General features: G+C 40.7%; 1 protein-coding gene across 1 annotated transcript in view; it reads left to right on the forward strand.

The window, feature by feature from the left end:
• The window catches only part of LOC123669742, a 32,101-nt gene that overhangs the window by 4,937 nt on the left and 7,902 nt on the right, over positions 1-19,262 (forward strand). The window contains exons 4-11 of the mRNA XM_045603333.1: positions 7,729-7,841; positions 8,173-8,261; positions 8,689-8,809; positions 9,644-9,767; positions 16,657-16,754; positions 16,983-17,057; positions 17,417-17,469; positions 18,865-19,052. Of these exons, the coding sequence (XP_045459289.1) occupies positions 7,729-7,841; positions 8,173-8,261; positions 8,689-8,809; positions 9,644-9,767; positions 16,657-16,754; positions 16,983-17,057; positions 17,417-17,469; positions 18,865-19,052 (861 nt within the window). The remainder of the gene's footprint in view (positions 1-7,728; positions 7,842-8,172; positions 8,262-8,688; positions 8,810-9,643; positions 9,768-16,656; positions 16,755-16,982; positions 17,058-17,416; positions 17,470-18,864; positions 19,053-19,262) is intronic.

A 19,262-nucleotide genomic window follows, 5' to 3' on the forward strand; every position in this document is an offset into this window, starting at 1 on the left:
ATCTGCTATCGGAAAGAATACGGATTGGAAAACCCTGTACCTCTCTAGCCGTGATCGCTGTTACAGCCATTATGATTCCCATACATTCCGCCTGAAAGACGGTGTTGTGGATTCCCAATGGCGATGACATGTTGATATTCAGGTCTTCTGAGTAAACCCCAGAACCTGTACCTGTTGATGTTTTCGACCCGTCTGTGAAGATTCTCAACTCCTTGGGGTTGATGCCTTCCCCTGGGTCTTCATGTAATTGTATTCTATATTTTTTGTCGAATACGTACTGTTTGGGTATTCTGTCGGTGACCGCTTCGATGAGCGGTTCCCTGTTCGCCAGTTCTCCAAGTATACCTGTATGTGTTACTTTTACGTTTCTCCATAGGTTTAGCTTCCTGAGTCTTACCGCGGCCGCTCCCGCCTCCTGTTGGATAAACAGATGCAGCGGCAGCAAGTTCAGTAGGGCTTCCAGGGCCGCAGTCGGGGTGGTCCTCATGCAGCCCGTAGTCGCCATGCAAGCTAGCCTTTGAAGTCGTTGTAGCTTTGCTTCGCCGGTGATTAGTTTGGTTCTCGGCCACCAAACCACTGCGCCGTAGCTGATAATTGGCCTGATGACGGACTGGTACAGCCACAGAGTGATTTTCGGGGATAAACCCCATCTTTTACCTATCATTCTGCGGCACTGCCAGAAGGCTATTGTGGCCTTGTCAATCTTGCTGTTGAGATGGCTGCTCCAGTTCAGTTTGCTATCTAGAATGATTCCTAGATACTTCACCTCCGAGCTGAACTGCAGCTCCGTTCCGAACAGTCTAGGGGGATTGTAGTTCCCCAGTAGTCGTTTGTTAGTGAACATTACCTGTTCCGTCTTTCTGGGATTGACGGTAAGTTCGTTGTCTATGCACCATCTCTCCACAATCCGTAGCGCCTGTTGTGTAACATTACACACGGTACTGCTGACTCTGCCGCTAATTAGAATGGCAATATCGTCAGCATACCCGATCGTGAAGTAGTTGTGCTGGTTCAGTCTGGTTATAAGGTCATTCACCACCACGTTCCACAGTAGTGGGGAGAGCACCCCTCCCTGTGGACATCCTTTAACCACCAGTGCATGTTGTGTCCCAGATGATGTAAGTCTGATGACTCTTTTACTGAGCATGTTACCTATCCAGTCAACCATTACCGGGTGTACACCGTGCTTAACCAGGGCCGACGAGATGCTGGTGAAGTTGGTCATGTCAAACGCACCTTCTATGTCAATGAAGGTGCCGAGACACATTGCCTTGTTTTCAATGGCCTCTTCTATTTTGCTGACCACTGCATGTAGAGCTGACTCTGTTGATTTACCTTGGCTGTACGCATGTTGGTGTGAGTGTAGGCGTACTGTGGCCAGGGCGTTTTCTCTCAGATCCCGTTCACACAGCCTTTCGAGGGTCTTCAGCAGAAACGATGTTAGGCTGATAGGTCTGTGGGATTTGGGTTCGGAGTAGTCACTTTTTCCCGGTTTGGGGATGAAGATTACCTTTACCTCCCTCCACTGCTTTGGCACGTACCTGTGAGCTAAGCACGCTACCAAGACAGCGGTAAGCCTATGGGTCAGTTGGTTGCCTCCCCACTGCAGAAGTGCTGGGAAGACCCCGTCCAACCCTGGGGATTTGAAGGAGTCAAAGCTGTTGATAGCCCATCTAACTTTTGGTGGACTTACTACCTTGAGTGCATACTCCCATTGCTCCTCTGTTGGGGTCACATCCTCTTCGAGCCAATCGACCGACCGCATAATGCGGCAGCCTGGAAAATGCGTTTGCACCAAAATGGTCTCAGCTTCTTCCAGCGTGCTCGTGAAGGTGTTGTCTGGCTTTCTCAGGGAGCCCCTCAACTGGCTAGATTGGTTAATGAGAACCTTCCTTACCCTGTTGGCCTGTTCGCAGGTTTCCACGCTGCTGCAGAATTTGCGCCACGAGTCGGTACTTCTATACCTTAAACGTTTCTTGTATCTGGACTTGGCCTTCTTGTACTTGTCCCAGTCCAGATCGGCGCATGTATTCATTGCTCTGTTTAGGAGTCGCCTTACCTTTTTCCTGAGTCTTTCCAGTTCAGGCCCCCACCAGTTCACTTTGTTCTCCGGTGGGATTGATAAGGGACATGCAGTTTGGTAGGAGTCTATAATATTGTTAGTTATCATATCTACCTGTTTTTCTATCTGTCCTGTTCCCTCGAGTCTGTCTGGGCATGTCTGCTCGCTGAGCAGCTGCTCCAGTCTCTCGACGTAATGCACGCGGTTGGTTTTGCGTGGGTTACGCCTAGGGACTGCTGGGACTGTGTTTACCTGCACGTCGAAGCGTATCCATCTGTGATCTGAGCACGATGCCTCGTCGGATACGTGCCAGTTGGAGATGTTTACAGAGGCCGCTTCTGTGGCTAGTGTTAGGTCGATGATTGTCCTACTACGTCTGTTCACGAATGTGGGTTCAGAGCCCACGTTCATGATCTGTAGATTAGTCGTCATCAGATATTCAACTAAGAGCTTACCTCTTTCGTTTGTTGTTTTCATTCCCCAGAGGATGTGATGTGCATTGGAGTCAGTGCCTACAATCAGTTGCAGTCCGGACTCTTCGCAGTATGTTGTCAGCCGTGCCATGTCGTGCGGCGGTGGCGCGTCAGCCTCTGGCATGTAGACCGACGCGATCACCATCTCCGGCAGGCTGTGGTCTTGCGTTCTGTGCAGCTTAATGGCGCAGAGATCTCTAGAACAAAAGCTCGTCAAAATTTGCGCCTGTATATCCTTAGTGATGTAAATACAGGCCCTGGTGTTTTCCGGGCCCGTATGTGCAATGAGCTTACCTCCAGCATTCCGGAGTCCGCATACCATGCCATTTCTGACCCACGGCTCTTGGATCAGCGCAATGGCTGTCGTGTTAACCTCCAACCATTTCCGCATCTGAGCCGTCGCGGTCATGCTATGGTGGAGGTTAGCTTGGAGGACCTTACAGGACGAGTGAGTCGGGTGAGCCATCTTCAGATAGCCTCTCCCCCGCCTCCTCCGTCCCTGTCCCCCCTATGGCCAGGTTGCCCAGGCCAGTTAAGCAAGCCCCTTCCTCCGACTCCCGAAGCGGCTCTACCACGACCACCGATTCTTCGGTCTGAAGTATGGGGCTCGACTGCCTCGTAGGGGGCGGCTCAGGAATGGCCGGGATTGCTCCTGACCCTTCTTCCTTCGCCTGCCCTACGCTGTCATCTGTGCCCTCCACTTGGTCTTCACGCCCCGTTGGCAGGTGCTCGGCGAATTTGCCCTTTGGACCCTGGAATTTTACGTACACCGACCCCAGCAAATAGCAGAGTCGGCGCTCGCGTTCAACCAGGGTCTGCACCACATCCTCAGGAGCGCTAAAGATCAGGAACGTGTTACCGTCCTGTCTATCGACCTTGTGGAGGACCCAGCTGTCTACCCTTGCCCACTTGTTCTGGAACCGCAGCGCGCGTCCCACCTTCCAGATGTCCGGTTGTTCACCCGGAAGCAGAACGCCGCAGCGGACCAACTTGACGAGGTCGCGCTGTCGCTTGACCGTCAGTCTAGCACCCGTGGGCAAGGTGAGCTCCGAGACTATGCGCGTGAGGTATCCCACGGTATCCTGGTCACCACACCACAGTTTCAGAGCCCCGTTTGCGTAGGTCGGTTTACCCTGAAAGACAGGGTACACCGGCTCGTCATCGGTCGCTTCTATGGAGTCCTTGAGAAGGCGCTCCTGTAGAAGGACCTGTATCTCTTGTGCGGCTTGTGCAGTCAAGGGCTCACCGGTCGCAGTTGTTACCGCAACCAGTAGGTCCGACTGCACAGCCGCAGCATAGGGGACATGGGTTCCGTCCGCTAGCTTCGGCTTTTTGGGGTCCCCCCTCGGCGACTGAGAGTCGTCGAGGCGAGCCCTTTTGGCCGGTGCCTGGGACGTACTTCCATCCCCCGCTTTGACCTTCGCCAGCGCCTCGCCGCGTTGGGCGCGACCGGTTGCCTGGTTGCCCTGGCCACCTGCCGCCCCCTTCGCAAACTTGACGGACCCCATGGGTTTGGGTTCTTTGGCTTGGGCCCTTCTTTGACGTTGGCGCTGCCTCTTGCTCTTGCGCTTAGGCTTAGGTTCGCTCCCTGGTTGGGAGGACCCTGTACCACCCACGCGTCCCGCCGACTTGCTGGGTTTCCCCTTGGCTTGTCGTCGGTCGACAAGAGTCCACGCCTCGTCAAAGCGTTGGAGGGCAGCCACCTCTTCCGCCGTCCGGGTTCCGGGTTGCCCCGGTGCCCTGTCGGCAACAAGGATGGCACCCTCTGTTGAGGACGCCGTCGACGTGGACGGCCTAGGTTCCTCCGGTTTCCCAGTTTCCCCTCGGCCACCCACGGACTTGCGTTTTGTGTGTGGTGGCGCCACCTTGGCAGCACCACCCCCGTGTTTGTGTGTGTTTGCTGAGGTCAAGGTCGACTTCGCTGCCTTGCCTCCGCTTGTGGAGGAGGGCGGTCCCAACTTCGTGGTACCGCTCCCCTGTTGTGTCTGTTGAAGTTGTAGTGAGTGTTTGGTAGACGGACCCGCGTTCGCGGTTCTCGCCACCAGTGAGGTACCATCCGGTTTCCCTTCAGGTCCCTGTGTGGGTTTGGATCTGTTTTTATCCATAGTGTGTAATATATAAATTCATCCACTGCGCTCCCTACCCTCCATGGAGCCCGCAACGTTGGGGATGCCGTTTCGACACCGGGGCTACGCAGTGGGTATAGATGTGAAAGGTTGGGTTCCAAGCGCGACATCGGGAGCTGCAGATGCCCGGCTGGTGACCGCGATCCCACGGCCCCCAGTTGCTCCGAACACCCTTGCCCCGTCAGCATGGCCGGTCCCCGTGTCCTCCCAGAGGACCCTTCCCCATCTCGCCAGCGTAAAGCACCCGGCTCATCCGTGCAGTTACGCATGTCCGTTTCCCCGCAGTGGCTAGCTACGGGGCTACCGTTTAGCCTGAAATCCGGACCAAAGAGGGCGTGTTGTCTCCCGTGGTAACAAAACCCAGACCCCGTTCGACTCAGCCCCCCAGGACTCCTTCATCCCTGCGTACGGCGATCAACTGCGCAGGACACACGCAGGTAGGCATTTGCAATTGTGATCCGCCGGGTCACCTACTATACCCGGCGGATGGCCTGTCATACTTAGCTACAGCAGTCCGGGGAAGGTGGAGTTTGCGGCGCCCGTTACGACCACTGTATTACCAGGGTGTGCGACCCATCCCAGAAGACATGACGTCCTAAGGAATGGGTTCGCCCCCAAGCCCGTACGTCGGCGAGCTGAGGGCGACGTGGACGCGTATGGCAGACTTGACAGAGGCGAGCCGACTTAACGCCGCACACTTAAGCCCACTCGCACCCTGCCCACACCCCAATATATATATATATATATATATATATATATATATATATAATGTATGTTCAGGGATAAATCCGTCGTTTATGAACCGATTTTGATAATTCTTTTTCTGTTGGAAAGAAGATATCCCTAGTTTGGTACCATAAGGAAACCAGCATCTGATGATGGGATCCCAGAGAAATCAAGGGAAACTCGCAAATCCGCATAACCTTTTACTGGGTGTATCGATTTTGATGATTTTTAATTTAATCGAAAGCCGATATTTATCATGTGGTCACATATAAATTTTATCGAGATCTGATAACTACTTTTTGAGTAATCTTTGATAACGCGCAGTTACTTGAGTATTTTTCGTTTAACTATGTTGTATTACTTGTCGATACAATTGAAGTCGGTTTTTTTTCATTTGCCTGCAAACTTAAAAAATAGTTTGAAGTAAATTATATAAACTTAGAGCTGAACTAGCTTAAAACAATTTGTAGGTTTGTGAAATAGTTGTGCTAAGGGACATCCATTAATTATGCTATTGAGCTATTTTTCGATCAGTTTAGACCCCTCCCCCCTTAGGTGAGACTTAGTGAGATTTGTCTGGATCCCCATCCCCTTACGTGACATTGACGTGAATATAATAGAGATTGACTGGAAATAATAAACTGTTCAAGTATACTTTAGTTAATTTATTTAAATTTAATAAAATTAAAAGCAAAAACTAAATGACTTTAATAGCCATGAGTTTTTTTTTTTTTTTTTTTTGAACACTCAAAATATATATTTTTTTGTAATATCTGTAATATTTTATATTTTTTGAAGTTGATGTGAGATATTCGATTATCCCCACCCCCCTCGGTTTAAATGAGTTTTGGCGAGATTTCATTGGAACCCTCCCTCCCATTTTGTGCTCACGTAATTAATGGATGTCCCTTAACTATTATCATAGATAAAGTAAAAAAAAAAATAGATAACGCACCTAGAACAGAAAACTGAAGCCACTTTTTCAAAGATGTGTGAGTGAAGTGTTGACACTTTTTAAAAAAAATCCCTAAAATTTTTATTAAACAATTAATTTAATATAGGTAAAATGGGTATGTGAAAATAAAAACCTGTTTATGGTTTTAAATATATTTACTCTTTTTTTCGATTCAAATTGTTACATGAATCTATTGTAGCCATGTTTTGATTTTTTTAATTATATAAATCTGTGTCAATGAAAACTTGCGTTTTTAAGTAATTGATGATACCTCTGAGGGGCAAGTTCCTGCTTTAAAGACGTCTAACTTTTGCTGTAATAAATTGATTTTATTTTTACATTTTTTTAAAATTAAGTTCCTCTTTTTTTAACTTTTCTCTTAGTTTATGTTTTCTAGGTGTATCAAAGATTGAATCTTGGTTAACGACTAATTTAGACTCATCCGGTAGGTCCTAGAACAAAAAATATAACATTAAAATACGTAGTAGTAAGTAGCAGTATGTACTTGATGGTACTCTGCGAAGTCCACGTTTTGTACCGTACATGTCAGGTTTATCAAAATGGTTTGAACAAACCAACTAGATGAGGATGGCTGTCATTGTAGTTCATTTCAGCTCAGTCGTAAAGCAGCTACTCATTCATCTCCTATTAAAATATTCGTTGGAAACCTAAAACCATGATATTTAGTAGTAAAATATACTCATATTTTAATTCACAAATTTAAACAGAAACAAAAGGAGTTAAAAATTCATATTTAACTTGACTTCAATTTAGGAAAAACATAAAAATCACACGATAAAAAAAAAACAATAATGTTGTCCACTTTCTACTTAATTATTTTTCTATGATTGCCTACAATTTACTTACCCGCATTTTGGGCTAATGGAAATAAAAATTACTGGTAACACTCCCTCGGTATGTCATTTCGGGACATCGAAATTATAAGTTCCGAATAACCTCAATATTATTTTGGAATAACAAGAAATATAAAGTTTTGTATGTACTTACGTGTGAAACGATATTTCTTCAGACTTTTTATTCACTTTGGTATTGTTTTTGCACCATTTAATTACATAAGAACGGCATTTTGAAGGCAAAGTTACTGTACGAGGCCCCGTGAGATACTTACGAAAATGAGCGTAGTTTAATGCATATGTGTGCGTGAGCGCGTGTGTTTACGTGAAGGAGCCGAGTTTTGTGGCTTCAGTAACAACAAAGGCCGCGCATTATCTACTTTTTTTTTACTTGATCTATGACTATTATAGAATTGTTAATTAATTGCTTCTTTTTTATTTTTATTTGAATTCTTTTTATAATTATCTAAGGTCTTTTCGCTTATTATATTTATTTGTGATTTTTAAATTTGTAATGTCATAATTGTTTCAGCGAGGAAGTTCAAGAAGAAAGAGGAGGAGGCACCGGCCAAGTTATTGGATGATTTATTTAGAAAGACAAAAACAACTCCTTGCATATATTGGCTTCCGCTGTCTGCGGAAACGGTAAGGCCATAAATTATCATGTAAATTGAATTTATTTAACCGGGCAGTCTAAACTGTCAAACTTTTAATAAATTTGCTTGAGTTTATACGAGTATGCAGTAAAAAAAGTATTTTTATTTATTTCCTAATAACCCTAAATTCCATGGTGTATAGTAATTTTTTTTTCAATATTTTTATTATCTAAATATTAAAGGAATAAATCGACTTAGCTGTACTCATTTACACAATACACTATTTAAGTATTGTTTCTATAGATTTATACCTAATGAATAAAAAGAAAATGAGAATAGTAGATGATTTTGTTATATAACAAATATCAAATTTGTTATAGATAGCAATAAAAGAGGAACAACGGCGACAACACATGGCCGAGCACGAGCGACGGATGCAGGAGTTGCGTCGAACGCACCGCAGACATTAGCCATGGTCCGTCTACCGCACATACATACACATCCCTCGTACACACATACATCTTAGATAACAGACACACATACCATACACAAATACATTTCACATTGACATACATTCATACATACTAAATTTCAATGACAATTTATCATTCTCATAGTTATGCTTTACAATTACACGATTAACGCTTTGTCGCAATGATGACTTTCTTTTCAGGTATCGAATAAATAGCCGAACGTTTTTTATTTTAATGTAAAATATTGCTTTATTCGTTAATTTAGATGTAGGTTAAACTAGGTTTAAAGGAGATACTTTCAAGATTATGAAAACATGAAAAATATTGAAGCAATTAAGCATATAAATTTATTTTATATGAAATGTTATAGAAAGGCTCGCTTGGAAGAAATCTATGATTTTATACGTCGTCGGAGTATCGCAGTCGCTTGATTGATCGAGGCAGACATTTTGGATCTCCGCAGTGGAAACGGCACCCTTCTATGCGTCCCGCAGTCGGGTCTAAATGTGCTGAAATCGCTGATTCGTCGCATACCGTTGAAACAGTCAGCGCTGCGTCAAACAAAATTAACAAGTTTAATTTTTTGGCAATATACATGCAACGTTGGATTTACCACGTATACTGTCTCCGAAGAAATCGTGAACAATATAATATGATGTACTAGAATAAATCTATACTAAAAAAATCTGGGACATCGCCGGGGAAATAAAACTGGACGAGTTAAAAGAAACATGGAACTAATTGGTGTTTCAATTTTCGGATTATTCGATGTATTTTATAAATCTTCGAAAATATGTATCAGGTTAATAATACGGTCACATTTTAAAATTGTATGACAATTATTATCATCTTATTATATAATTTCGTTTATTTGATGTCTAATAAACATTTCCCCACTAGATGCTTTCTTTTATTTATTTTTTCTAAACTATGTGTGTTCTTAATACTATTTAATGTCTTAGAAATATAATATTCCACATATCTAATCAATAAATGACCCAATGTTATGCTGTTAGGATTTATACAATTATCACTTATCTTTTATCATTTAAGATATCCTTGAATCTATGACAAGAACATATTGTTACAATAATCCAGTTGTGTTGGCGGATTGTTACCGTCAACCAATGTAAATAGTGATAGTGAATTTGAATATGGTAAGACAATTATGTAATTATTTTAAATGTTACCAAATTTACATTATGTATCTATTTAGTACATTGAAAAATCTAAGAAACTTACCTTTACTATAATTCAAGAGATGTATAAGAATAACAACCAATATTTAACTACAAGAACCGTATTTTGAGGTTAATAAAAATAAATTAATTCGACGATGAAAAATAAAACAGTAAATTTGTAATTATTTGCCACGAAGAAGCAAGTTTGGTTGGTGTGGGTGACGCTGGTTGCGGCGGCGAGTGCCCAGAATCCATTCACATTGGAAGAGTTCGTTACGGGGCAGTTTTCGCAACGAGGTTTTAATGGAACATGGATCTCTGGTAACAAATAACTTTTTCTATAATTCATCGATTGTGATGTATACCACCATGGCTCTCGTTCCCGTATTGTATAGCCTACTTCAGATGAAGGTAGACACAGTATTTGCTTATATTTCGCCATAATGGCCCAACCTATTCACTGAAACTTACCATTTATTAAATTTAGATAATAAAAAGATGGACGGTTTTAAATTGATATGATGAATTTAACAAATACATGGACAGTTAAATACACACATTTCAGGCCTGTTTCACTGCTTGTTGATAAAGTTTATCCTACAAATAAGTTACAATTAGACTTTAGCAGAAGGTAGAATAAATCAATAGGACCTGTTTTAACTCAATAAACTACAACTTAGATTAATTTTTGTGAATACATCATTACAGCCTATACAGTCCACTGCTGGACATAGGCCTCCACAAGTTCACGCCAAAAATAACGTGAAATCATGTGTTTTGCCCATAGTCACCACGCTGGGCAGGCGGGTTGGTGACCGCAGTACTGGCTTTGTCGCACCGAAGACGCTGCTGCCCGTCTTCGGCCTGTGCATTTCAAAGCCAGCAGTTGGATGGTTATCCCGCTATCGGTCGGCTTTTAAGTTCCAAGGTGGTAGCGGAACTGTGTTATCCCTTAGTCGCCTCTTACGACACCCACGGGAAGAGAGTGGGTGGCTATATTCTTTAGTACCGTAGCCACACAGTATGTGTGAATACAATATCTCATAAATACAATGAGATTCGATAGTGAAAAAAAAATCATAATTTTTTTTTTATGTTTTGGATTTCGTCATTTGAAAAATAGCTTTATCCACAACTAGTGAAACAGGCCATCATAAATGGATAAAGGACAGGAGTTGAAAAAGATTAGGAACGTAAAATATCATCGCTCAACAATAAAACCTGTATCAAATTTCGAGAGGATGTAGACAGGTAGAAGGTCCTTAGGGGTAGAAAAATAATAATAATGAGGCATCCATTTTCTATTGCAGTTCCCTGATCATGATAAGTAATAATTACGGAACAAACAGTAAGTTATAGAATACAATACAAAGTTATAGGTCAGTGGCGTAGCGTGGTTGTCGGCCGCCCGGGGCGGAAGAAAATTTTGCCGCCCCCTTATTTAGGTATTTCAATTTAAAGTATACTAAAACTTACTTAGCTGAGTGGCTACGACATATAGAATTTAGCCACCCCCTTTCATCCCGTGGGTGTCGTAAGAGGTGACTAAGGGATAGAAAAGTTCCAATAATAATAATAATAATGATAAAGCTTTATTTAATTCCATGCAAAATTCATCAATCCTTATCTCAATTTACCCAAATCAAAATTTCAATCAATTAAATAACAATACAAAATAATTAATAGTACTTATTAGATTTTATTAGATTAGTGATCATTATTAAGACATACTATTTCATGTAAAATAAATAAATTAATCTAATATATAAAATTCTCGTGTCGCGGTGTTTGTAGTTAAACTCCTCCGAAAGGCTAGACCGATTCTCATGAAGTTTTGTGTGCATATTGGGTAGGTCTGAGAATCGAACAACATCTATTTTTCATCCCCCTAAATGTTAACTGTAGTCCACCCATAATTTTTTTTATTTTTTTTTATTTTTAGATGAATCTATAATCTATAATAATATATATAAAAGCGAAAGGTCACTCACTCATCACGAAATCTCTGAGACTATAACACCTTGGAACTTGAAATTTGGCAGGTAGGCTCCTTATAAGACGTAAGCATCCGCTAAGAACGAATTTTACGAAACTCGACCCCTAAGGGGGTGAAATGGGGGTTGCAAGTTTGTATGAAAGTCCTATGATTTTAAACTAAGAAACTTGAAATTTAAAACGTATACTCTATAAATGATGAGAAGGTGTTCAAATAATGTATATTTAGAAATCAACTCTATTTTTGGGTTAAAACGGGGGATGGTAGGTTGACTCATTGATCACGAAATCTCCGAAACTATAACACCTACAAACTTGAAATTTGGCAGGTAGGTTTTTTATAAGGCATAGACATTTTTTTAAGAACGGATTTTACCAAACTCGATCCCTAAGAGGGTAAATCGGGGGTTGGAAGTTTGTATGAAAGTCCTATGTTTTAAAAGTAAGAGACTTGAAATTTAAAAAGTATGCTCTATAGATGGTGAAAAGGTGTCCAAATAATGTATTTTTAGAAATCAACTCCCTTTTGAGGTTAAAACGGGGGATGGTAGGTTGACTCACTCATCACGAAATCTCCAAAACTATAACAGCTTCAAACTTGAAATTCGGCAAGTAGGTTCTTTATAGGGCATAAACATCCGCTGAGAACGGATTTTACGAAATTCAACCCCCAAGGTGATAAAACGGGGGTTGGAAGTTTGTATGAAAGTCCTATGTTATTAAGGTAATAGACTTGAAATTTAAAATGTATGCTCTATAGATAATGAAAAGTTGTCCAAATAATGTATCTTCAGAAATCAACTCCCTTTTAGAGTTAAAACGGGGGATGGTAGGTTGACTCACTCATCACGAAATCTCCGAAACTATAACAGCTACAAACTTGAAATTGGGCAGGTACGTTTCTTATAGAGCGTAACATTTGCTGAGAACGAATTTTATGAAACTCGACCCCTAAAGGGATAAAACGGGAGTTGGAAGTTTGTATGAAAGTCCTATGTTTTTGAAGGAAGAGACTTGAAATTTAAAATGTATGCTCTTTAGATAGTGAGAAGGTGTTCAAATAATGTATCTTTAGAAATCAACCCCCTTTTTGGGGTTAAAACGGGGGATGGTAGGCTGATTCACTATCACGATATCTCCGAAACTATAACATCTACAAACTTAAAATTTTGCAGATAGGTTCCTTATAGGGCGTAAACATCCACTGAGAACGAATTTTACGAAACTTGACCCTTAAGGGGATAAAACGGGGGTTGGAAGTTTGTATGAAAGTCCTATGTTTTTGAAGTAAGAGACTTGAAGCTTTCTATAGATGGTGAGAAGGTGTTTTAATAATGTATCTTTAGAAATCAATTCCCTTTTGGAGTTAAAACGGGGGATGGTAGGTTGACTCACGCATCACGAAATCTCCGAAACTATAACAGCTATAAACTTGAAATTTGGCAGATAGGTTCCTTATAGGTTGTAGACATCTGCTAAGAACGGATTTTACGATACTCGATCTATAAGGGGTTAAAACGGGAGTCGGAAGTTTGTATGAAAGTCGTATGTTTTTGAAGTAAGAGATCTGAAATTATTGAATTTAGCAGGGAGGTAGATTATAGTTAGTAGACGTGCGCTAAGAACGGATTTTGCGATATTCCATCGCTAAGGGGGTTTCATTGGGGTTGATAGTTTATATGAAACATATACAGCAGCTATAAGTTCGCCTGATAGGTTATTTATACTGCAGCCTAAAAATAAAACTAAAAATGTGATGTATAGAGAGGTTTTAAAATAACTATTAAATTATACTAAATTGTGCCTTTTAAAAAGTTACTCAGTGTGATAAGCATTTCAAGTGACTGAAATAAAAAAAAATAATTTGCGTTAAACAGCATTGATAGTAATGCATATCTTAACAACCACGCGGACGTAGTCGCTGGCAACAGTTAGTGTATTATCAAACAAAGTCCCGAAAAGTTTATGTGATCGATTCCCTCAAAACATACTGAACGGATTTTCATGCGGTTTCACCAATGGAGAGAGGTTTTCAAGGGGGAGGTTTACGGAACGGCTAAGCCGATTTTGATGAGAGTTTCACTGTAAGTTTGACGAAAAACTTTGTGACACACTTAATTCAACGCGGGCGAAGCCGCGGGCACAGCTAGTTATTTATATTTTTATTTTTTTATGATACATCATTAAAAAATACATACAACCCTAAATTTTCAACCTTCTACGATCAACCCCTATATTTTATTTGTTAATTATAAACTTTATTTTTTTTTGGCAGGATTTTTATATTTATTTTATCATGACTTAGAATAAAAAAAATTATATTACTCTTAATTTTCAACCTTTCTACGATCAAGCCCTATTTTTCCATCGCAATTTTTATTTTTTATTATTTTTAATAATTTCCTTTAATTGTGATTTTTTTCTTAATTCAATTTGATCTTCTGCCTTCGCCGGTCGATAACTATCAATCGATCAGTTATCCCCGCTAGATGTCTACATTACGTTGTCACCTCTCATCCAGCAAACGTCACGGGGATGAGAATAAAGCCGGTCTCCTGTCTTACTCACTATACTGTTTTCGGCCATTGTTTTTTTTTTGGTTTTATTTGTGTACCGATCGTAGTAGCGACTGTTATACGTATTATTTTAATTTTTCTGTGCAGTAAATAAAGCATACTTTCATTGTCTACAACGCTTTCGTTTATAAGTAAATCCCCGCACACTTATATTATAGTAGATAGTTTATTGGCAAAACAACGTTTGCCGGGTCAGCTAGTTAATAATATGAAAAGCTAGCAAAGTTCCAATACCACTGTGGAACTAGTGAAGCCGACCGATGGCGGTATAGCCATCCTACAGCTAGCTTTTTAAATACACAACCGAAGACGAGCAGCAGCGTCTTCGGTGCGACAAAGCTAGCCCTGCGGTCACTAACCCGCCTGCCCAGCGTAGTGACTATGGGCAAAAACTCTCATGAGTTCGCGGTAGAATTTTAGGCCCTCAGTTCTCGGTAGCCCCACTATTCCCGGCTACAGCAGCGGCCGCGGTAACGGTGGGGCGGAGGGTGCTGAGGATCACCGGGATACGGGAGGCTGCCACTCAAAACTACAGGTACTACGTACCGGTTACGTATAATGGAGGCATGTTACGGCTGGACCACAACCTTACCGAACTGGAAGTAAAATCGAGTCTTAAACTTAAACTTAAGTGAAGTATACTGGGGTTGTCTGAAGTTTGAAGAGAGGGCGAAGACACGATGATCCTGGACTCCGGGCACTTGTTCTGCTTCCGTGAAGGTGATGGGCTTTCCCAAGGTGGCGTCGATTTTCTGGTCCACAAGACTCTCACTAACAACGTTGTGGAAGTCAGCAATGTGTCGAACCGGGTAGCGTACCTTGTACTTAAACTCACTGACAGGTACTCCCTAGAAGTGATACAGCTCTATGCGCCGACCTCAGCACAATCTGACAATGAAGTCGAAGCCTTGTATGACGATATTACTAGGGCCATGCATGGGACTACTTCGGCCTTCTACAACGTTGTTATGGGAGACTTCAACGCTAAAGTGGGGATACAAGACCGCGACGAATCGAGGATCGGACCACACGGGTAGGGGCACAGGAATCGCAGGAGGCAGATGCTCGTCAACTACTACGAGTCAGAGGGGCTCTTCTTGATGAATTCAATTTTTTGAGAAGAAGTCCCAAAGGCGGTGTACATGGCAAAGCCCCAACACTATGATGAGGAACGAGATAGATTCATCATAGCGGATAAAAGGCATATATTCAGAGATGTCTTCTTGGTTAATTGGTTTAACACTGGCAGTAACCACCGGCTATTGCGGAGCACTTTAAATATATACCTCCGAAAAGAGCGGGCCCGCTTAGTGAAATCTACTCTCCGACGTTCGCTGCCCCAATTACTATGTGGCTCCGAGCAGTTTCAATGGGAACTTCAAAACCGATTCGATTCGCTGGAAACTACTGGCAACGTGGAAGAGATGACCGACAACGTGGTGAAGACGGTGTGTACACTAGGTCGTAGGCACTTTCCGCCGACGAAGTCAACAAAGCAGTCCAACTCTCTTCCGAAGCCTTGGATCTAATGTGGCGGAGGCGCGAGTTGCTCACTGCTCAAGCAGCTTCGCCAGAACAGAGGGCACTTTCCAAGAAGATACGAAAACTTGTACGCCAAGACCTCCATTGCTCAAATACGAGAGAGATTGCTACTCTGATTGAGCAGAATAGGGATAACGTAGTTACGACTGAGCTACTTAAAGCCACAGGGCGACCTGCCCTAAAAGTCTTGGCGAGACTCTTTCACGCCGTCACCCACCGAGGTACCACGCCAGAGGTGTGGTCCAGTAGTGTGTTTGGTGCTGTTCTTTAAGAGAGGTGACAAGTCTCTGTCAAAGAATTACACATCGATCTCACTTCTGAGCCATATCTATAAGCTGTTTTCGAGTGTTGTTACGAATCGTCTCGCCAGAAGACTCGACGAATTCCAACTACCGGAGCAGCGGGGTTTCGAAATGACTACAGCACTGTAGACCACATCCATACTGTTCGGTAGATTATACAAAAAACAGAAGAATATAATCAGCCGCTGTGTATGGCATTTGTGGACTACGAAAAAGTCTTCGACTATTGCTTCTCAAAATGGTAAAACAAAAAATACTGTTTATCCAAATGTTTTGGATTAAGTTTTAAAATAGCCTAGCAATTAATTTTTTTTTTTTTTGTATTAATAAATGAATTTGATGTAATTTTTTTTTATTATTTCACTTTATACGTAGCGAAGCACGTACCGGGCCGCTAGTATTTACTAATTGTTTTTATTATTTAAGTGTTGTTCAATTTTGCCGCCCCCTAAAAAGTGCCGCCCGGGGCGGGCCGCCCCCCCCGCCCCCACTACGCTACGCCACTGTTATAGGTACATTATACGTGTAAAGTACTGGCATTTTAATTAGTTGTGACAATATTATATTTTCTTTTCGACTCCAAGGACTTTCAAAATTTATTAACTTTTCATGAAATACCTACACGTTTAAATACTACGACGCTAATAATCAAAGAAATACCTAACTAAGTTCCTACTAAGTAATATTATTTGCCTTACGACTATGTATAGTGTTATATTCCTTACTTTGTTAATTAAAAGTCAGCAGGTAATTTAATTTAATGAAACATACGGAAAACTATCCTATATTTTGCAGATACCGAGTTTACATACACGATAGCCGGGGAACCGGGCATCTATGTCTTTGACGTCCCAACCCTTACCGGCAGTGTGTTTGTGTCTGGAGAGTTGATGGTAAATATTATTTTACCAAGTATCGCGCAATTTCTAAAATATTTCTTAAATTAATCGTTACTTTTGCTATAAATAAATATGTACAAAAATTATGCAATTTAATCTAGCCCATAGTAGATCGACGTTTGCAAAAGTAAAACAAAAAACTAAAAATGATGTTACTACTTCTTTATAAAAAAAAATGGGACACTGTGTTAAGCTGTCTATTATTCTTTATGATCTATGCAGAGTTTCCTGAACACCACCAGTCCTATACTTTCGGCAGACAGACAATATATTTTAGCTCCGAGTGAAGTAGAATCAGTAAGTACCCAATCACATTTGAGTGAAATTAAAAATGATGGAATTATTATTAGAATACTATGTATTTGACAAAAATTATTTAACCGACCTCAAAATAGAAGGAGGTTACTCAATTCGACCGTTTTTTCGTTTGCGAGCAAACACAATTACTTATTTCAATAATTTATCAAATTATTAAAATTAAGTACTACACCGTATTATCAAACTCTTAGTAGGTATTATTATTGATAAAAATGACCTGTAATAAAATATAAATAAAGATAAAGTTAGTGTACACTATCAGATACTCCTATCAGATATAATTATACAATTGTGATAGATAAAATCCATATTCTTATATATTATTTTTTACAATTTAGGTCTATAGGTATTCGACAACAGCGAGGTATGCGCGCTATCAAATTTCGACAGGGTATGTATTTAGCACTAAGTGAATGTTTTGTGTTTAATATTTACTAATACTAATGATTGATATTAACACGCCGTAAATGGCACTATAGCAGTGTCGTAGCTAGGCGTTGGCGAAGTCGCCGTTTTGTGCTAAAAAAAAGTCTTGAATTTGTTTGGGGGCCTCGCAAGAACGAAGAAGTTCTAACCTTCAATGACCACGACCGTTAAATTAATGGCATATAAAAATTGTCTATACACTACGTTTCTTCTCCATTAACAAAGAGATGTAGTCTAAAGCGAGCTGATTAGGCGACCGACAAATATTAAATTAGTTCATATTACTTAAATGAAATAAATATCTGGAGGATTAAATAAATATCAGGAAAATTAAATAAATTTCGGGAGTATACATAAGGGAAGACTGGTTTTTACACGTAAAGTTCTGCGTAGCCGGTTCGAGGGTGAGCGCTGTGACTAGTTTGGTAGAACGACAAATATGGTCACAAACGAATGTAATATATCAATAAAGTATTTAAGAATCTCTGTTAATTAATTTATATGCGAGAAATTCCGCGGATAACAGCTATTTTTAACCGACTTCCAAAAAAGGAGGAGGTTCTAAATTCGACTGTATTTTTTTTAAATGTATGTTACATCAGAACTTTTGACCGGGTAGACCGATTTCGACAAATTTTTTTTAATGAAAGGTGGTGTGTGTCAATTGGTCCTATTTAAATTTATTTGAGATCTAACAACTACTTTTCGAGTTATATTTAATAATGCGTTTTTACTTGACGCTTTTTTCGTCGACCTACATTGTATTATACCACATAACTTTTTACTCGGTGTACCGATTTTGATAATTCTTTTTTTGTTGGAAAGGAGATATCTCTAGTTTCGTACCATGATAAGGAAACCAGGATTTGATGATGGAATCCTAGAGAAATCAAGGGAAACTCTCGAAAATCCGCATAACTTTTTACTGGGTGTACCGATTTTGATAACTTTTAATTTAATCGAAAGCTGATGTTTGTCATGTGGTCACATTTAAATTTTATCGAGATCTAATAACTACTTTTTGAGTAATCTTTGATAACGCGCAGGTACTTGACTATTTTTTCGTCGATCTACGTTGTATTACTTGTCGATGTAATTGAAGTCGGCTTTTTTTCGTTTGCTTGCAAACACAATTATTATCAATGAAAGTTGAGCGGTTTTTATACTGTTAGATAATAATCCAATATTTTTGTGCTACTATACCTAGTTATTCTAGTCGACTGGATATTTGTTTGAGATGATTGTAACATTTAAAACATTGTCTCATACAATACAGACACGAGTCAACAATTATGAAAAGGAGGTAGGGTAATTTTAACTAAATGATGAAATACTTAGATAAAACATTATCTTGATTCAGAGCCGTAACAAACGTCGCAAGCAATCAACGTCTTCAGCTCTGCATATTCGGGGGTGGACATTCCTTGGCCTACGTTTTGGATAATAACTTGTACTACCTCCCTGAAAACTCCAATCAAGCTATACAGATCACTACTGATGGCGTTCCAGGAGTTATATACAATGGACATACCGATTGGGTTTATGAAGGTATAATATTTAATATCATAAACAACATATGCCTTATGATTAAAATGTAACATAAGTAATTGTTTGTCACCATAATATAACAAAAGATTATGTAGTAAAAACAAAATCAGATAATCAGATAAAAAACGCTCACTCAGATATATTTAATAGTGAACTCAAATTTGGATCAGCATTTCCTATTGTAAGCGCTTTTAAGTAAACTAAAAAAGT

This window comes from Melitaea cinxia, chromosome 3 (genome assembly GCF_905220565.1).
Source record: "Melitaea cinxia chromosome 3, ilMelCinx1.1, whole genome shotgun sequence".
Classification (NCBI taxonomy): Eukaryota; Metazoa; Arthropoda; class Insecta; order Lepidoptera; family Nymphalidae; genus Melitaea; species Melitaea cinxia.